Source organism: Poecilia formosa, unplaced genomic scaffold (genome assembly GCF_000485575.1).
Source record: "Poecilia formosa unplaced genomic scaffold, Poecilia_formosa-5.1.2 Scaffold38, whole genome shotgun sequence".
In the NCBI taxonomy this organism is placed as follows: domain Eukaryota; kingdom Metazoa; phylum Chordata; class Actinopteri; order Cyprinodontiformes; family Poeciliidae; genus Poecilia; species Poecilia formosa.
This window is the reverse complement of record NW_006799977.1, coordinates 2,572,808-2,592,731: the sequence shown is the minus strand read 5'-3', so window position 1 is coordinate 2,592,731 and position 19,924 is coordinate 2,572,808. Positions and strand designations below refer to the sequence as shown.

The 19,924-nt window shown below is 36.4% G+C and overlaps 2 protein-coding genes across 4 annotated transcripts in view; one reads left to right on the top strand and one right to left on the bottom strand.

The window, feature by feature from the left end:
• Positions 1-11,104, bottom strand: part of hmcn1 (hemicentin 1) — an 83,646-nt gene extending 72,542 nt beyond the window's left edge. For all 3 annotated transcript variants that reach the window (XM_007550912.2, XM_016670847.1, XM_016670846.1), the window contains exon 1: positions 10,639-11,104. In XM_007550912.2, the coding sequence (XP_007550974.1) occupies positions 10,639-10,966 (328 nt within the window). In that variant the 5' untranslated portion in view covers positions 10,967-11,104. The remainder of the gene's footprint in view (positions 1-10,638) is intronic.
• Positions 11,105-13,373: 2,269 nt separating this feature from the next.
• Positions 13,374-18,801, top strand: LOC103137249 (interferon-induced protein 44-like). The gene is made up of 8 exons (XM_007550910.2): positions 13,374-13,460; positions 14,563-15,082; positions 15,184-15,232; positions 16,439-16,634; positions 16,734-16,886; positions 16,988-17,159; positions 18,033-18,133; positions 18,229-18,801. The coding sequence occupies exons 2-8, from the start codon at positions 14,611-14,613 to the stop codon at positions 18,421-18,423; spliced, it is 1,338 nt and encodes a 445-aa protein (XP_007550972.1). The 5' UTR covers positions 13,374-13,460; positions 14,563-14,610; the 3' UTR covers positions 18,424-18,801.
• The last annotated feature ends 1,123 nt before the right edge of the window (positions 18,802-19,924 follow it).

The window sequence follows — 19,924 nt, the reverse complement described above, 5'->3', positions numbered from 1 at the left end:
GTTGCTTTCTCAACCTGTTTTTTTTTTCCGAGATCTGACCCCTAGGAAAAAATGAGTTCAATATAGACAGATTTACTGGATCGCCAATGTCTAAATCTGCCTTTTTCACTTTCCCAAACAGGAAATTGTGAAGCCGTAAAAACATAAATGGCAGCTTTATTCAAAATGCACATGTGCCGTTTTAAATGGCATAATTCTGTGGATAAGAAGTGGTTAGTCTGTTGGGATAATAACCTCTATTTAGTTTGAATGAAGTCTAATTATGTCTGCTGTTTGGTGACTCAACCATATTCCTGTTGCTATGAAGCAATAACTACATTTGGAACTTAATCAGCTCCCTGATAACTCTGTTCTTTTTCATTTATGTGGTGTAAGCTTTAATTTCTAGGTCACTTTAATCATTAGGTATATTACTTTATATTGTTCAACTTTTCTGAGATGTTCTTCTGTTTCTTCCACCATCTTCTCCTTTTTTCTTATTTTCTTTTGTTATTTGCCATTTGCTTCAAACCTATAAATTCTTATGCTGCATAAGTTTGCTACCCGTCATCCAATAACTGTGGTAGCCCCAAAGCAGCAGAGCTGTCAAGATGCTTTATTTCAAACCAGCACAAACAGAAATTGGGATGGAAACTTCTAATCACAAATAAATGGACCACCATGCATTTAATGTCTGCTGGTTTGGCCTCCTCCTCCTCTTTTAGAAAGTTGGATGTGTTGGGGGACAAAAGGTCACCAACCACACATTCCTAATAATGGCATGATGGATTCAATTGATCAAGATCAGCCCTCCACAAAAAGTAAAGCAAGATGCAACTCACTCACAAACCACACAAGAGCATCTAATACTTCCCACATGTGAGATCTGTTGGAGAGTCTGTTACAAAGACAGATGCCATCACGGAGACCTCCTATGGTGCTTTAAGAGAAGAAATAAACGGTGCGTTTCATCATGTTACAAACATTTGCATTTTATTGACTCAATAATATGTAGAATTACCTGTTGCAAATGTGTAGCAGCTTTATATCTAGAAGGTCCATTGTTTTGCTCAGTTGTCTTAATTTCCTTGTTCCTGCTAAAGAAAACATAATACTGCCACAGCCGTGCACCATCATTATAACAGTATTAGTTTGGCCAAAAAACTTACATTTTTGTAACATGGTCCAAACAACTTTTTATGGATTACTTTCAACTATAGCTTTGTTGTTGAAAAAAGTTGCTAAACTTTTTCCATTTTAGGCTGATGGACTGAACAACGTTTTGTAAGTTTCCTTGGGATATTGATTTATAAGCTAAACTTGCTTTAATGTTCTCTATAGCTCTGTTCCTTAACACTTTCTGTCTTCACTCATGTTCTCTAAAACAATGCATGCTACACTTTTCAGATTTTTATTTATAAAAAAGGAAATTGACAACTGTAATTTCTGGACTGTAAGCTGCTACTCTTTTCAGCTGCATGATGAAGAGGACAACATAAGCTCAACATTGAATTTGCCTCCAGACAAAAGTGACATTAGCTGTGTTTCCATTTCCATTCACCATAAAAATTTGTGCAAACTGGAATTATAAAAATAAATGTACTTAATGGAAACATGCCAATTTAAAACTTTTTTAACAATTTTTGACAAAAAAAAAAAACAATCGTTGCGCTAAAATGAGGTGGTTTTTATTGACTCGTGATCAACAACTGAACATTATCACTGGTGGAAAAGAAGAAGTGGTGGTGGGAGGATGATGTCGTGGCATGTTTTTTAATGACTTATTGAATGAACAAATTTATTCAGGTGCAATTTTAACGCTGTTTCTTATTTAAAGAAAACAATGCAATTTTAAAATTGTGTGTGTGTGTGGTTTTTTTTTACATTATTGGAATATTGACAAAGTTTTGCATAAATTTGTAAAAGAAACAACCAAACAGACTAAGGAATCGTGTGAGGCTGTTCAATTCTGACTGACTTTAGTGGTTTTAGTGCGCTGGAGGAAGATGATCATGATTAATGACTTTTCTTGGTAGGTATTACTTGGATAAAGCATTTACGGTGTGTAATTATCTTATGTTATAACATGGACACCTGCGGCTTATAGACAAGTCCGCCCCTTATACATACAACTTTTTTTTCAAAGTTTCAAACCTTTGAAAAAAAAGGTTTGGACTTGATAGTCCAGAAATTACAGCCTTTCTCCTTTTCTCTTCACTACAATAAGTTTTTATTTAACAAGTCAGATGGGATGAATAAATAAATATAGATAGGCTGAATTAGGCAGTTAATGCTCGCCAGCTTTATGTGCTACATTTTGGTTGACGGGTCAATCAGTTTCAACTTAAACACTGAGTTTTCTGGCTATTACTGACTCACTGGCACTTGCTCTCTGTAGTTACTTTGAATCACGGGCTGCATTTGGCTAAGCATGTGGGAAATTACGGACTTTCACCAAAGAAGCGCATCAAAGAAAGAGTTTAATAAGATTTCTTCATCTTTGTAGTTAAGTGAAATTTTACGCTCTGTCTAAACAGAAGCCACAAGAGAAGAACACAGTGAGTAAGCAACTTAAAGTTCAAAATAAAAGAGCAGCATTTGCTAAGACGTGCAGGGTTTAATTACAGCTTCAAAGAGCAGCGTTTATATTTGTGCTATATGTCTGCATACAGCAAAAAGTTAAATTCAAAAGATCAGAAAGAATGCATTACACCCTGGATTTGAGCTATACATGTGTGGTTTAAGGTACAGTAGTTTACTACAGTCAGTCTCTTTTGCTCAAAGCAACAAAGCAATTTTATGTATAATGAAAGACAACTTTGTACTCTAAAGATGTTATCATCTATGTGGACTGGCACTTCAGTACCCCAAGATTAAGGCATTTTTCTTGTGGAAGAACTGAAGGTAGACACTGAAAGATTTCTAGTGCAAGGGAAAATGAATTCAAGGACTTTTTCCATCTTATATAAAAATACTTCTAAATACTTTCTAAATGCATTTTGCCAAGTGTAAAGGGTAGTTGAAGGAAGCTTAAGGTGTTTTTGGTTTATTTTGAGGAATATGGCTTGGCTTCTTAAGCTCAAGTGAAAAGGACAATTATTTTTCCTGACTCTGCAGATACACTTTGGGAATGCCCCATCAATTCCAACATCACTGAGCATCAGTGGACCAGACAGATCCATGACTCCAACTCCAGCGTTTGAGAACTAACATCCTTCATTGATGAACTGCATTGCAACTGCAGAATTTGATGACATGACGAGGAGTTAATTCAACAATTTTATTTTGGTGTGTTGAAGTTAGGTTGCCTCTAAACATTGCAGGACAGAAACTCTCAAAAACAGGGGCTGGAGACCTTAGCCATGAATGACGGTGCTTAAGGCCTGAGCTCAACCTGATAAAACAACTTTCTGGTGAATTAGAGTGGAGACTGTTAGCCAGACCATGTCATCAATCATCATCAGTGTCTGACCTCACAGATCTACTTTTGGATGAATGGTCAAAGATCCACACAAACACACTCCTGAATCCTGTGGAAAGTCTTTTCCCAATAGAGCTGGAGCCGTCATACCTAGTGTAGGTACAAGATTTTCCTCGACAGATGTTTTATAGCGGTCCAGGCCAGAGAGCACTGACAGTATGACCTTTGGTCCTGCAGGTTGTAATTCAGTTGCCTGGTGCACACACAGTTTAAGAGCCAGACCAGTGAAACTCTTTGGAACTGCTGTATCAATCAGTTGTATGTCAGTTTTGGTGAATGAGATGCCAGCTGTGATGCCTGTTTAAAAACTCAGTGGTTAATATTATTTGACAGCTTTGCTAACAGTTTTCCATTATAGCCCGTGAGCTTATTTATTTAGTGTGTGTAAGCACAAATAGGAAATGATGCTTAGGCATAAAAATGTTTCATTTACAGCTGTAAATGTGTGGTCCTGCTGGTACAGCCTCATTAACCTTTTACAAGGATGTAATGTCTTGCCTGGACCGCTTCAGCAAAAAAAGGTCTCATAAAACAGGCCAAACTTAACAAAGGCAGAAATGTTTTACTAGGTTGATGATGAATAACGCATAGTTACCACAAATTTCATACATTATCACCTTATAAAGCCATCTTTGTACATGTTCTAACAGAGAGAAACACATCTACACTGGCTTACAAAAGCAAATAATCCCCTTTGATGTTTTTGTGTTTTGTTATATTAGAACCACAAATCTGTTTGTATTTTATAGGGATTGTACGTAATATGCCAATACAAAGTGGGGCATGATGTTGACAGAAGATAACTCCTTTTTTTCAGATATTATCTGAAAAGTGTGGAATGCAATTGTCTTCAACATCAACATTTAATATAATACTGTAATAAATACAATTACAATCTTAAGGCATTTTCTTATCTAAACAACACCAATAAACTGAATTTGTTCATTGAAAATGGTAGAGATTTTTTATTAGCAATGCTTCACTACACCTCCTTTCATTTATGCCAGCATAATTTGTTAAAACACCCAGTTGTGAGATACAAAGATACATTTAAAGCATAGTATTCACTGATCTGTGCATCTCTATTAGCATTTAAAATTCTACAGTTAAATTTAACAAATTAATGTCCTTGATTTGTATTTATTTTTACATTGACTTCTGTTCTTGTGTACTCTACTTGCTTATTGAAATCTATCTATCTATCTATCTATCTATCTATCTATCTATCTATCTATCTATCTATCTTATAAATACTTAAGATTTCAGCTGTTCATTTCACAATATCTCTGTTTAGCGTTTCTTTAATAATATATACTTTGTTTATTTTGGAGCTGAATTAAAAATTTTAGAATAGAGCAAAAAGGACTGTAAAGTACAAAATCTGGCTCTCTATTTTACTTAAGAAATGACAAAAAAAATTATCCCTTGTACAAGAGAATACACAATAGAATAGTATTATTTGTAATTCACAAAACAATCAAACATCCTCACAAAACACACCTTCTCTTGGAAAACCATCACTGCTGATAAAATGTGTTGATTTCCAACGTCTTAGGTAAATTTGACCAGGGAATGAGGGCTAAAACGTCCAATTTCAAAGTATTTTAAAGGCCAACATAACTATATAAATGATGTTTGAGTACCATAAACAAAGTTTAAACAGCAGTTTAATATATCCTGCTCTTCCACACATACACACCTGTTTAAGGAATGTGCATGTGCAAAAAAGCACATGTGATGGATAGATATTTATTACACTTTGTCCCTTTGTTTTCTCCAGGATGCAAATCAGCAGCCAAATCGCTCAAAATGAACATATGTTTCAACTCGAGTATGCAAGAGGGCCTTGCACAGAGAAACCAGCCTTAGGAGTCACAGCCAGAATGAGGTCATGCGATACCAAATCATGTGAATGCTTAGCGCTGGAATCAGGCCTAAAAGGATGTAAAGCGAATGAGTTCCATATGAGTCAATAAAAGTGTGATGTAAAGCAATAAAATTAATGAGTTAAAAAAAAACTTTAGGAAAATGTTTTATTAATAATTACATCTAGACACAACTCAAAATTCTGAGTTTAAGAGAAGCTCTGGCCGATGCTTACAAAAGTAGCTTATTATGACAAAAATAACAAACAAAAATATTTCTCACGATCCAAAAATAAATCAGACTAAACTTTTTCTGTTTGAGGTCAGTGGAGGATGTTTTTGTTATTTCCTTCTAATCCATAAGTTTGCATACATTTGTTTAGCATTCTGCAGAACTGTCTTCATAAATTGTATGACTTAAATCAAACATTTTCAGTATCCTCCCACAAGCTTTTCAGAGTTGTTTTGATGGAAATTGCTGACAGAATGAGGCCGTCACATTTTCAGCTTTGTACACAAATTTTCTATGAGCGACTGATATCTTTCTATAACTCAGATATCTGTTGCCCACACTGAATTTGTTGGCTTTGTAACTATTTTAACCGTGTGATTAAAATCCATTTGCATGACTCAGTTATACTCAAGTCTTAACTTCCTGGCTGATGTCATTTCAACATGTCCACACAATGTTCTTTCCTCACGCTGCTATCCAACACCAGTCCCTCCTGAACCAATGCAGAACTGTGGTTTTGAGATTATTTATAAAAAGCTTTGAAAAGACTAAATCATTTTCCTTCCACTTCACAATTATGTACCAATGGTAAAGATTTATGTCTTCATTTTAAATTTTCCAATGAAAAAAAAAAACAAATTTGGTGGAAAAATAGTAAAAACAGTCGATTTAGGCCAGATGGTGGCTTCAGAAGAAAGCTGATGGTCCTGCTTGGACGAATGGGGCCTCGTAACTTTAGCCTAAGTCAAAAGGAAAACATGTGGAGTGTCTGAAGGGAACAAACCTCACATGGTGTATTTTAAAAACCCTCTTAACTGCATCACTTATTTTAAATTGATTCGATTTATCAGTGTAATTTAAAATTCATTTAAAGTTCCAGGCTCAAAATTACATACACCTTTAACTAAGTGCATCAGTTCCTACATCGGTTTTCTATAAATTGAATTATTCAAACAAAGTCAGTGTTCACTTATATCACCTTGGATAACAATATAAGGTCATGAAAAAGCATTCCAGAGCATATATGAAACTACAAAAACTAGAACTGTTGTTCCATCTATTCCTCTTTTTTCTTCTTCTCCAAAATCTCCTCCTCTCTCTCTTTTGGCATTCCTACCTAATAGCATCATTACTGACTCTGTCCAGCTAAATACAGGCTCCTTGTAATCTCACACGGGCGGAGTGTTTAAGACAAAAAAAATGAAAAGCTCTCGACAGAAGGAAACAAAGAAAAACACGGGACTCGTAGGAAAAGACGCTGAAAACCAACAAAGGAGGCTTTGAGACGAGAGGCTTTGATCTTACAGAGAAGGTAGAAACTATTCTGCCTTCCCTTCTCATCACTCCTCAGCCGTCTCCCTCTTGCTAATCACAACTGGCAGGAAAACGTTAGACAGGCAGGCTTTCAACTGAGAGGAGTCGGTTTCTACAGCACACAGCTGAAACGCACCAGGAATCTTCATAAAATGAATCCAAACAATTTATGAGATGCTTGATTTAATTTAGAAAAATGTAAATGCTGATTCTTTTCAGCCAGTTTTTAAATTGACAGCCTCTTTTTCTACACTTCTGTTCAGTCAAGAAAAAGAAAATTTCCATTGCTCTAATGAAAAAAATATATAAGTACAGCCTTTCTGCTTACATGAAACAATCAGATCCTGCTAATCAAAAGTGTTTCATTTGTTGATCTTCTACTTGATTATCTCTTAGAAGTTTAACATAAAAAACTGAAAATATTCAACACATTTGGATTTTCTCTTATCCCTGTAAATAAAATCCAGTGCAACCAATTACCCCCAAAAGTCACTTAATTAGTACCTGTGTTTGATTTAATTTAAGTATGAACACAACTGTTCTGTGAAGCAGCAGTTTCAGATTTTGTCACCGAGCTTCATAACTGCTTAAAAATAAAAAACAACGTTGTGGAGGACAAACTGTGGATAAAGCAGGAAAAGTCGTGCCACCAGTTTGGCAGCATTTCAGATATTTAAAACAAAAACTAAATTAATAATTACTGATATTGTGATGAATTTTTCAGTCATATCATCTAGCTCTATTTGCATTAAATATACTTTTCATTAAGTTGCATTTCTGCATTAAGTTTTTTATTGATCTGATGAAATTTTCTAATCTTAAATGTTTTCATTAACTGTATCTGAAATAAAGTCCTTAAGACAGTCTGTAGTTAATCCATAAAATGTGTTTCAATTAAATAAATGAATCTTTCAATATAACATTTTTTGACTATGACTAAGCACACAATGCAAGTTTTGCAAACTTCATTGCAAGTCATAGCTAAGAGTTTGGTAAACATATCTCAATACTGTAACAGTGTGCATTTATGAGATGACAAAATTGAACAAAAGTTATTTTGAAAGGCACTATGAATAAACTTCTTTCCACTAGAACAGGACTGCAGTCCAGTACGTGAGTAAAATGGCTCCAGAAGGAATCCTGCTTCTTTCCTCTCTTTTTTTCTCCCTGCAGGATGGAGTTTCGGGGGCAGACTTCCTGGTTATCTTCCCATACAGGCCTGACCCCAATATCCAGGCATCCTTTTCGCTTCATACACAGGCTCTCTTAGAAACTTGCAAAAGGATAGACTTTAGAAGAACACACAGTGCAGTGTTGTGTTTACCGAGTCAGACTGCAGTATAAATAAAGACTTCTGATGTAAAAGAAGCCAGATCAAACAGGAGGAGCTGTGTTATCTCACTGGGCTGGATAAAACGGAAAGAAAATGGATCTGTGTCATAAATATCCCAATGAAAACAAAACAGAGAAGGGGACAGAAAGGAAGGCAGAGATCCGGGGTCAAAACAACATTTGGAAAAATGTTCAGCTACCCCTGCTCGCAGTGTGTTGTGCTAATCATTCCTCTACTCCCTGAGGGGATTCACTCTGACATCCTCGTAAACATCTTCAGAAGCAAACGAATGTCACTTGCCGGTGAAGGACAAACACGCAGCTGTAAAGTCTGTAAAAAGGAGTCAACATGGAAGCTCAAACTCAGGCTGTTGTAACTGTGAGAAGACGATCTCAGAATTTACTTCAACAGACAGGAACAGTTGAAAACCTAAACTTAGTCCAAGACGAAAGCTTTTTCCATTTCTGTTGATACATCAAAGGCATTGCAGTTCTTATATCACATCCTAATAAATTACACACTCAAAAAATACATAATGAATTGGATATTTATTACATTTGTGTATAATAAACAGATTTGCACCTTGTATTATGTGGTTATTTTTTAAGATGAATGCTCACAGATCAGAGAGAAATATGTGCTTCAGAAAAAATGTTGAAAACCAGCAGAGAAGCAACATCTGGATGAGGAATTTGTGTTCACCGCACAGATCATCTGTCTATTAATTTATTTTCTTTTCCTTCAGGTCTCCTGGTTCAGGTATTTTCAGGTTAACCTGCTTACAGCATTTGACATAAAAATGTTCAGGCTGTGGAAGCAAAACTTACACCAAGAGCTATTAACATTTATGGAAAGGATGCTGCCATACATTGTCAAAATATGGCATTAGATGTTTTATCTATCAAGGCAATTCTTATTTTGAGTGTTAAATGTCTCTTCTTTTTTTTTTTTTTTTTTTTTTTTACATTTAAACTAAAAAGCATCCAGTCCTGCAGAAATAATCAGATTCATTCAGAGTTGTCCGCTCACCTCTTCCTCTAAGTGTCCCCTGGAAATGTGTCAAGTTTTTGTTATTAAAATGTTTTTGTTCCTGTGTGTTTTTTTTCCCTAAGCACTGTGAAAATAATTGCAATCAATCTCATGATTGTGTCTCTTAAACACAGAATTTGTTGCAGTAAATGGTCTTACGTAACTATTTGCCAGTTCTGACCTGCAGTGCGACGTAGATGTTAAATAACCCGGTGATATATTGTCTAGACATTACTGCTGAGAATGAGAGAGCGCTTAGAAGGTGATGACAATCGTCAAGCTGCGTTACAAAACTAAGAGCCTCGCAGTCACCCCTGACAGAACGCTAATGAAAGAGGCCGTCAGTCCTAACATCTGCACACAGAAACCAAGTCCAACAGTTCCTGCCAGGGAGGAGGTGAGGAACATTCAGAGGGCGGAGTGTCAACAAACTATCACATCTTCCACCTTTCCGACTGCTTTTGTTTGAATTACAAAGAGTAAAATTCAACCACCAAACACTCTCAAAATATTCAAGATTCAACTAATTTTATATTGCAAAATCTCATTAGTTTCCAGACTCAATTTCCAGTTTTTAAATTTAAGACATTTGTTCATAAAGTTGTTCCCAGTTGAGGTTTATAATCTGTGTGGTCCACCAATATGAAAACATATTGCTGACGTTCCAGTTCAGTGTGAAATTACAGCATATGGACAAGCACTAGATCAGCTTCTAAAATCTAGAATGGGTCATAGTTTATTTTGCAATTACTGAGAAAGGGGCTGCCTTGTTATATCTATATTTTTGTTTATGGTCCCTTCAAACCCCCAAAAATAAGAGTTTAGGTTGCAGGATGTTTTACGGTCTTCTGATTTTGTAATCAGAAACCACAACTGCAGCAAAAACTAGATTTTTTTCCCCCTAATCACCATTCCAAACTTCAAAATGTCACATACAAGCAGCTTTCAGTTTTTAAAGTCAAGGAGAAAGAGCAGAAAATTTTAGCTGTTGATTTTTCTTTCATATTCAAAACAATAATTAAAATGTATTTATTTACTTTCTACAACTAAACATTCCCTCACAAAGTATATGACTGACATAATTGTGGGAGGTATCCTTGACCAAACTCATCAGAAATTTGGGGGTGGGAGGGCACTATAGGGATCATTAGTGTAAAACATTAATCTAAGAAGGTCTATGTGCAAAAAGAAAAAAAAAGTGGCATTTTTTTACACCAACTTTACTTGAAAAATAATCTGAACATGTTTCATATTTTTCTAGTCTGTTCAAAACTGCACATGGATCCTTGTTCTAACAGAAAAAGCAGAATAACTGTGAAAAATTGTACAAATTAAATATATATATATATATATTTTTTTTTTTTTTTTTCTCATGCATGCATTCCTTTCTTTTGATCTGCATTACCTGGGTCATGAAAGGGCACCAGAGCGAAGTTATACAGCGGTCTCTTCGGTCGGCTCAGGGATGTTTCTAAAATCTTAGAAGCTCCCTCGATGACCTGGACCAGGTCGTCGTACATGGAGCCGGTCACATCGAAAACGAACGCCAGGGTGGATGCGCCCTCCGGGATGTCCTCATTCTTGGCCAGGGTGTCCGAGTCCTGCGCGGCTGAAAAGGCCACTGACAATAAAATTAAGAGCCACATAAGTTCAAAAGTCCAAGAATCCTTCTGTGACAGAGTTTTTGTACAGCTGGTTTTCGCCAGTGTGACCCTCAGGGCGAATGTCGACATAAGGGCAGATACATCAGAGCGGTTTATGAAGTGCAGAGTGAGCCAAAGTGGAACACAGGACTCCTTCAGTGCGCCTCGGTGGTTTCTGCAGCTCCTCGGAGGTCTATGAGCTTCACTCCCGGTCCCAGCGGCTCTGACACTGCAGAGTCAGGACCCTTCATCTGCTCCGACATACAAAGACCACCTCTAAGCTGGCCACACAATCTCCGAGGCGCAAAGCCTGTCCCATTGGACAAGAAGAGGTTTCGCGAGACATCCTGCGTGCATTTTGTTTATTTATTACAAAATATCTGCCTATAGCTCACTTTAAAATATTAACGCATTATGTCGTTTTTTATATTTAAAATTACTCCACTCGGGTTTTTTAAAAACTCTTTCTACTAATTCATTTGGGTTGTTGTGTATTCTCTACTGTCTTCTGTTATTAGATGCAACGTTTAAGAAAAAAATAAATAGTTGGTTGGATTTTAGATATTGAAAAATCTACAAGTTGAAGTGCAACAAGTCGAAAACAGATGTGTGAAGACTCCGAGATTTTCTTGTCGGCGATCAAGTCTGCATTTCCATCTAGTGGTAATATCCTGACATCGCATCTAAATTCAAAACAAAATTCGATGTATTGAAGTATTCTAATAAAACCAATTCTATAATAATATGTTTTGTGAAATCAAATTGTTCTTTTTTTTTTTTTTAGCTGTTTAGGACACTTGAGCAAAAAAAAAAAAAAAAAAAAAAAAGAAATGCAAGTGTGATAACTGTGAAAACCGTCATGTCACTGCTTTGTATAAAAAAAACCATAAAAAAAAACAGTCAAACAATAATCAAAAAAGGGACAAATTGAGCAATTTGTCCCTTTTATTACAGCATAAAAAGTCCTGGGTCTATAATTTACATATGGTTTTTATGGACTGACTAGATGTAGAAATGCAATCCAACTTGCTTTTTTTCAGTGCTAGACCTAAAACTAATGGCGGATGCATTAAGGAACATGCCTCAGTCAAAACTTCAAAACTGAAAGTTGCACCTTCTTCATTGGAAAAAAAAAATTGTGAAAATGTCTGTGTAGCATGAGAGGCTTTTATCGGATATTTTCAGTTTCTGTGCGACCGCTTTATTGTGTCCTGCCAATATTTTTATTCATAGAACTTGACTGTTGTGTCAAACACAAACATTCCAGAAGAAAACATGAACCAATAGTTGTTTTTTTTTCACAACACTGACTCACATTAGTTTTTCCAGAGAACTAGAAACTAAATGCAACTTCCACTTTATTTCTAGTGCTGGAGACACTAAGTAAAGAGATCTCTATGACCTTATAGGTCTACATGGTTTATTCCTGACAAAATCCACTCAGAAATGTAATACATTTTGCCCAAAGACTATCTGGCAGGCACTATACAGACCAATTCAAAAAGTTCAAATTATAGTCTTTCATAAACAGAGAACAGAGAATGCATTGAGTGAAATGATCAACAGGTAGCAGCATTTAGGATGACATGTAGTTGCCTTTATTTCTTTGCAGAGTATAAGAAATCACAGTTACAAAGGTACAACCTACTTCAAATAAAGATGTACAATAACATTTTTTGTGACACAAGACCTTTTATTTTTTATCTAACGGGATTTTTATTTATTTTTTTGTGTGCCTAAATCCTGTTTTGGAAATAAAAAGGTGGGTTTTTTGTTGTTGTTTGTTGCCAAAGTTACTTTTGGCAAAAAATGATTTGGGCCATTATTTTAGGAAGGTTTCCTAAGGCCTAAAAAGAGCTGATGTGGTTGTGACTTATTCCAATCATTAATGTAGCCTTTTCAGAAAAAAACATCCTGTACAACTAGTTTTATCTGCAGTAAATAATGTTACCTCCAGTTTTATCTACACCACTACATTGAGATGTATTATTTTGTCCCAACTAAAAGTGAAAGTATTCAATAAAAACGCAGAAGCAGGTTTATGCAAAATGCCCCTTGGCCATTTGTTAGCAGCTCTCAGTTTCCATATGACTGCAATGCCAAATTCCCCTTTTCAAATAAACAGCTTTTCTGAGAAACACTCACCAGCCACTGTTTGCCGGTTCAGTTCAACGCAAATTGAAAATAAGGCCACCACATGTATTCAGACACCTGTACCTTGCAAAGACAATTTGCCAAAGTTCAAACTGAGCATCATAAGAGGGAAGAATCAGGATTTAAGTAACTTTGAATGAAACACGGTTGTTGATGCTAAATCAGATTTCATGTGACGGGGCCTTTCGCTACAGAGTCAAAACATATTCAACTAGATCCATCGGTGGTCCATATCAGCTTCAGACCAAGTAATGAAGGAAGAGACAAAACATGAGACTTATTAAAGAGACTTTCATTTTTGAAAGCACATGTCTCAGACAAATTTGTTTCACTTTTGTTGACTGTGGGAGGGATTATAGTGCCATCAGTATTTGCTTCACAGACAGTGAGGTTTCCTCATCGACACCAGGCGCTCTTTTAAAGAAGCAAGGTAAGACTAACACTGATGTGTCTATTGCAATACTTCCAGTTACTAACTTACGTTGATTCAAAGTTTTGCTGAATTTATGAACTTAGTTATTGATATTTAGAAAAGTAGCATGTAAACTTAGAACTGCTCTGTAGGAGGGCCAATAAGTTCAGATTTTGTCTTTAGTGATGTGATTAAACTTCTCAAAGAAACTAAAACTAATTAAAAGAGAAACTTAAAAAAAAACAGAGTCATTAGTGGTGGACAATTATCTCTAAGACAGAAACATTTGAAGAAAAGTAATTTGTGGCAGTAAACATCAAATAAAAGTTTAAAATTTATCTACACACACCCACCAACAGGTGGCAAACAAAGACAGGCGAGGACCAGAACACCAAGGCTCAAGAGCTCTGATATGCATGAGTGCAGAAGTAATTTAATGATGGCAGAAGCAATTTTTTTTCACACATACTGTAATAATTCATAGTAAATAAACAGTACCAGATTGTTTGCCTCCAAAAAGATTTTAAAAATGCTGTCTAGATCTGAATGAGAGGCGCAAAACTACAAGTTTCCTTTGTGTCTTAGTCTTGAATTAACTGCAAATAACTTTGCACATGGTCTGTAGATGATGTTTGCTGAGAAGAAACAGAATAATTTGAAATAAAATGAAGATGTTCTAGGAGAATAGGCGGCATCAGGATTTTGTCGCCACCTGCTGGTGCTCCAGCGGTATTCTGATTTTCTGCCAACTAATCCTTTTCCCTAAACTTCTGCAATTTTCAAAAGTTATTTCGATCTCTTCTGCCGTCTGATCTATAAATAAAAACAAATGTAAAACTTGTCGGTAGTGATGATCATTAAAAAGTTTTGGTGAAAGCTGACAAAGTCAAAGCAGATAAAGACCAATCTTTAAAATGTAACTAATGTTGCATGCTGTGGTTATGCAACCCACGGGGCAGTTCTGATTTCCAACTTCCTGTAACAATAATGCAAAAGAAACTACAGATGTATGTGGGTTGGCATTTCCAGTTTTGTCACAATGCATTGCTTTCTATTTACTTTTCTCTGTCAACAAATAGTTGTGTAATCCACAGTGATATCTTTCTTTCCCATCCCAAAGTGAGTGAATATCAAAGGTTCCTTCAGTTCACCAGAGCAGCAGCCCATCATGAACTCCAAGCTGAGTGAGAATCATCAGAAAGAAATCTGCTCCCAGCTGGGACATGTTCATCTGAAACTGCTCTACAAAGCCACCGTCCATGGTTATACTGCTTCTGCCTTTCACCAGCAATGTGACAGCCTGTCACCCACTGTGTCTGTGGGCTACAATGTCTCTGGTTACATTTTTGGAGGCTACACCAGACAACCTTTTAATCAGTCTGGACAGTATGCCAACGATGACCGGGCGTTTCTTTTTACTTTTGAGGGAAGAAAACTCATCAAATATCCGGTTGCTAATGCTGCATATGCTGTTAGAATGATGAACAACTGTGGTCCTTATTTTGGAGAATCTCTGGTTCTTGTTCATACGGGCAAGCCAATTGTATACAGCAACGCAGCAAGTTATTACCCATTCAATGCTGCACAGATGCATGGCAATGACTTGAACTTGATAGACTGTGAGGTCTACCAGGTTTTGGGTGAGTTACTTTTAAATGACTGAATATTGTTTTTATATAGACATTTTGACATTTTATGCATTTTCTAACTCAAGTTTGCTTTTCAACACTGACCGTGACAGAGGTGACTAAATTCGAGGATCCATGGCGGACTGTAACCTGGAACCTTGAGTAAGATGAATGAAGACTCACACCTGCATACAATAACATAACTGCTGGGAGGTAAAGTGAGATCTGTTGGAAACCTAGCTAACAATACTGCGGTGTAAACACTGCAGTTTTTTTGTTCTCCTGCCATGGTTACGGACGAGGACAACACAAAGGTTATTACAGAAACGATCTGACTTTACTCACAAAGCATGAAGATAACATTCAAAACAACAAAGAAACAGAAACTCAACAGTCTGCAGAGATTGATTAGTCATTTTACAGTATTCTACACTACAGCTCAGAGTTTTTCTAAATTTACATGATGCAATAATGGGTTTGAGCCATTTGCAAACAAAACATTCCAACTCAATCTTCTATATAGAATATCTGAGTATGTTACAGTGGTTTCAGTCTAAAACTTAAAACAACAGATTTTTGAGGAAGTGTGTAATTAAAGCTAATTTTAAATTTTGCAATTCTTTGCCATTTTCCTGTAGTTGACAAGCCATCCGTGATACTGTCATTGATGGTGTCTTTCAAATTCAGTTTGAATCTGTTACAGTTACATATCATGTCTAAGGTAATTAATTTTGTTTATGTTTTAGATTATAACTGCAGTAAAACATAAGTTTAATGCTTTACTTGTCTGGCCGTACCTTCTCTGCTTGTGCAGAGGGGAGCGGGGGGAAGTGAGATTTTTCTTTTTCAACTGAAAATATCAACAGGAGAACTGAAAATTCATCAGTTTAAATCTACAGAGCTGATGTTGCACAACTTTAAACCAGACTTGTGACTCCAACCTACTGCAATGGCGCCACACACAGCATCAGAACCAAATATGTTGATTTGACCTATTCACACGTACTGTTATTTATTCCATTATTTACAGTATAAACTTTGTAGTTACACAATTGGCTTTTATACAGCAGAGCTAGCTCCTAATTTGGACTTGGTTTTCCCAAATTTCAAGAGATGTCAATTTTGTTTTCATCACAGTGGCAGAAGTGTAGGATGCACTGAATTAGTCTGATTTAACCGAAAGCAAATTCAATGCAAATGACTAGGATTAATTTAATTACCATATAAAGAATAAAAGTTCCACATTAGATGCAGTTTGACCTGAATCTTAATTGATCTGTTCTTTAAATTCAAAACACCCATCACACTGAAAATAAATAAATGTTTAGTTGAGATATATATATTATTTTTTTTTTTACCTTCAAACAGACACAAGCTGGAGCTGATGAATTACATAGAGAACTACAAACCCCTGATCAGTTCTGTGTCCCAGGCTCGGATTTTACTTATTGGACCGGTTGGAGTTGGAAAGTCCAGCTTCTTCAATTCCGTCAACTCTGTATTCAGAGGCCATGTCACCAACCAGGCCATGTCTGGTTGTTCCTCCACCAGCCTCACCACTCAGGTCTGAATCAGCCACATTTACATTATTTTTATAGTAATTAATCTGAAATAAAAATCCTTCCATTATTCCTGTTGTCTGTGTATTAATTCACCTTTTTAGTTTCGAACTTACTCACTGAAAGCTGGAAGAGAAGGCAGACTTCTGCCGGTCACCCTGTGTGACACGATGGGACTGGAGAGCAGCAACGACACAGGCCTTGACATAGAAGATATAACCAGCATCCTCAAAGGTCATCTGCCTGACTGTTACCAGGTGTGAGATTTGATTACATTGTACATGATGGAGCATGAATTTGACAGCAGTTAACCTAAACAAAGCTTTTGTTTTTCTCCCCCCTTGAAACATTACTGCAGTTCAACCCTGCTGCTCCCCTGGATCCTGAAGCTAGTGGCTATCGCAAGTCTCCAAGCCTCAAAGACAAGATCCACTGTGTCACATACGTACTTGATGCCTGCAACATCTCCATTATGCCCACAAAGATGGAGGAGAAGCTGAGCGCTATACGCAAAAAGGCCAACCATCTACGTCAGTAAAGCCGAATCTCTTATAGTAATATAATGAAAATGTGTAAACACATGTATCACATTAGTAGTCGCTGTTCTTCGTGAAATTACATATTGTTTTACTGCATTTCAAACCAGACGTTTACAACCAGCATAATAAACAATAGTCAGAGTCTTTCCCCCCGCCCTCTTCCTCAGTGTATGGCTTTAAATCAAACTAATTGCTTTCTGTTTTCAGTTAGAATAGCAAAATTTTTTTCTCCTTGCTAAATGCCAACAGAATGTTTCTTCATCTCAGAAGTTCACATTTTCTTGAGAAGCTGAAAGTACTTCTCACGAGTTTGCAGAAATCCTGAAAGAACTGGTGTACTGGTTTGTAAGAGAACGGGCTCAAAATTAATCTTAATGTCCCAAAGTGAGTTTTAAAAAATTTGATTTTTGTCTTTATGGCTTCTTCCTTTCAGCTAAGCTAGTAGAGGACGCTTATTTGTGAATAATGACTCTCTTTTCACCTTCAGCTAGTATCTTCTCAAGGTCTTTTGCATTTGTTGTGGGGTTCATTTGCACAGTTCAAAACCAAAATGCATCCACAAATGTCCTTGCTGACCTAAAAGTTAATAAACGTTATGTTTCTTTTGAATCACGACTATTTGACTATTTGATTTATAGTCAAATTGAGAAAAAAAGTGAGTCTTTTTATGCAATGACTTTGTTCACCATAAGCCACTTTTTAACTAATTTGGTAGTATATTTAGTATAATTTTATGTTTCAAGTAATGGCTCCATGTCTAAAGAAAATACTTGCAGTGAAGTTATTTAAAAGTCGCCTGCCACTTCGGTGCACAAATCAATCTATTGAGCCTCCAGTGTGAAATGTTTCTGCTTGTATTTGCAGGGATTCCTCAGCTGGTTGTACTGACCAAAGTTGATGCAGCCTGTTCCTTAGTGAAGGAGGACCTGACAAACGTCTATCAGAGCATCTACATCAAGGAGATAGTGAGTCTTGTTACACAAAGAACATTTTATCAGAAAGTTCCTTGTTGTTGTTGTTCAGCAAATTTGATCTGAATAATCTGTGCGCTATGATGCAGATGCAACAGGCCAGCACAAAGGTTGGCATACCGCTGAGCTGCATTGTTCCAGTGAGGAATTACACCGAGACGTTGGATCTAGACGTCAACTGTGACATCCTGCTGCTCAGTGCTATCACCCAGATGCTTCGATCGGCGGACAATTTTTATGATGATTTTAGCGACCAACTGAGCGCGCTTCAAACCAGGGAATAAGATTTTGAAAAAGCAGATGCAACAGGTCAACTGCTGTAAATCCTAAAATTTTACCTATGTATTTTTTACCCGCATAGGTTTAATGTTCTACAAAATAAAATATCCCATGTATCTATGCATTTAATTTTCATTTCAAGCTTGAAAAGCTAAACATATAATTCTAACTTTCAGCATATTAATGTTACTATTCCATTTAGCTGTTCTCCCTGGGAATATTGTTCACCGAAAAGCATGCTTGTTAAACTGCATCTCTGCACATGTGAGGTTCTGCATAAGCTAACCTAACTGTGGAGTCATATAGTATCAGTTTGAGGCAGGATCAAAATGCAGACTGGAGCTTCATCCCGAAGAAATTTAACAATTAATCCAAAAAAAAAACAAAAAACAACAACTTACGAGTATGAGAGGAGAACACACAAGAAGCCAGGCAGCAGAACCCCAGATAGACCACGAGGTGGCAACAGAGGAACCTATAATAGTAGTGAGTAAAATAGAAGGAGGAACTTAAACAGTGACAGGTGGCTAATTGTTAAATAAGGTGCAGATGTGAGAGGAGACAGGCAGGAGACCCTTTCTTGTTATTAAGTGTTTGGAAATTGAAATAACCTTTTGAAAATCACCTCAGCTGTTATCAATGAAACGGTAATAATTCATAAATTTTCAGTGAGTATCTATTAAAAAACAGGATGTTGGAGATAATGCGTCCCTTCTCAATAAACAACAGAACTTCTCTATTGGCATTACAGCAACCAAACCAGCTGTATCCGATAATAGTCCCCCACTCGTCTGTAAAACATTGTTACTGTATATTATTAGATTAAAAACTTTAGGGAGAAAGCTAAGTGGAAACTTAGAATTAGGCTGAAAAATTATGGAACCCCTAATGGACAACTTTAAAGAATTACAATGACTTTTGGATTTATTTCTGTCACATGTGGTGTTTTTTCACAGTAGTCAGACAAAAAGAAATTGTATATATTTTAAAATTTTACATTTGGCATCAATGCATTCAATTCTCCAGCTCCATAATACATTTTTTTTTCTGAGCACAACTTGTTTTCAAAGGAAAATACAAACATCATATTTGTTTTAGCACTAGGGGGAACTATTTCACCACTTTTTAGACAAACTAAGGGATAAAAAGAAAACGAAACAAAAAAATGCACATGGACATGGTTTTTTTCATTTAATTTTACTAGGTGTTTACTGCAGGATGCTAATGGAAAGCTATGTGGAAATATTAAAATACAAGTCCTGACCTCACTAACCAAGATTTGCTCAACTAATGAGGACAGACAACCTGGGTTGCTGATGATTTTGCATGGCAAACAAAGAGGAAGGCCAGAGTTCGCGGAAATGATATCTTTCCAAATTTGGCATTGCGGTGATTACACAACATGTTTCTCTGTAACAATAAAACACCTGCTTTCTCAGATAAAAAAAAAAAAAGAAGCTGGAGGCGCATCCTGTACCTCAAATGCTCTCACGGAAAAAAGGGATT

Excerpts from the sequence above, each read along its gene's own strand:
- LOC103137249 (XM_007550910.2), top strand. The coding sequence starts at position 14,611 with ATGAACTCCAAGCTGAGTGAGAATCATCAGAAAGAAATCTGCTCCCAG. Across the intron at positions 15,083-15,183 it reads TGAGGTCTACCAGGTTTTGG|AGGTGACTAAATTCGAGGAT; the intron begins GTGAGTTACTTT and ends TGACCGTGACAG. Across the intron at positions 16,635-16,733 it reads CCACCAGCCTCACCACTCAG|TTTCGAACTTACTCACTGAA; the intron begins GTCTGAATCAGC and ends TCACCTTTTTAG.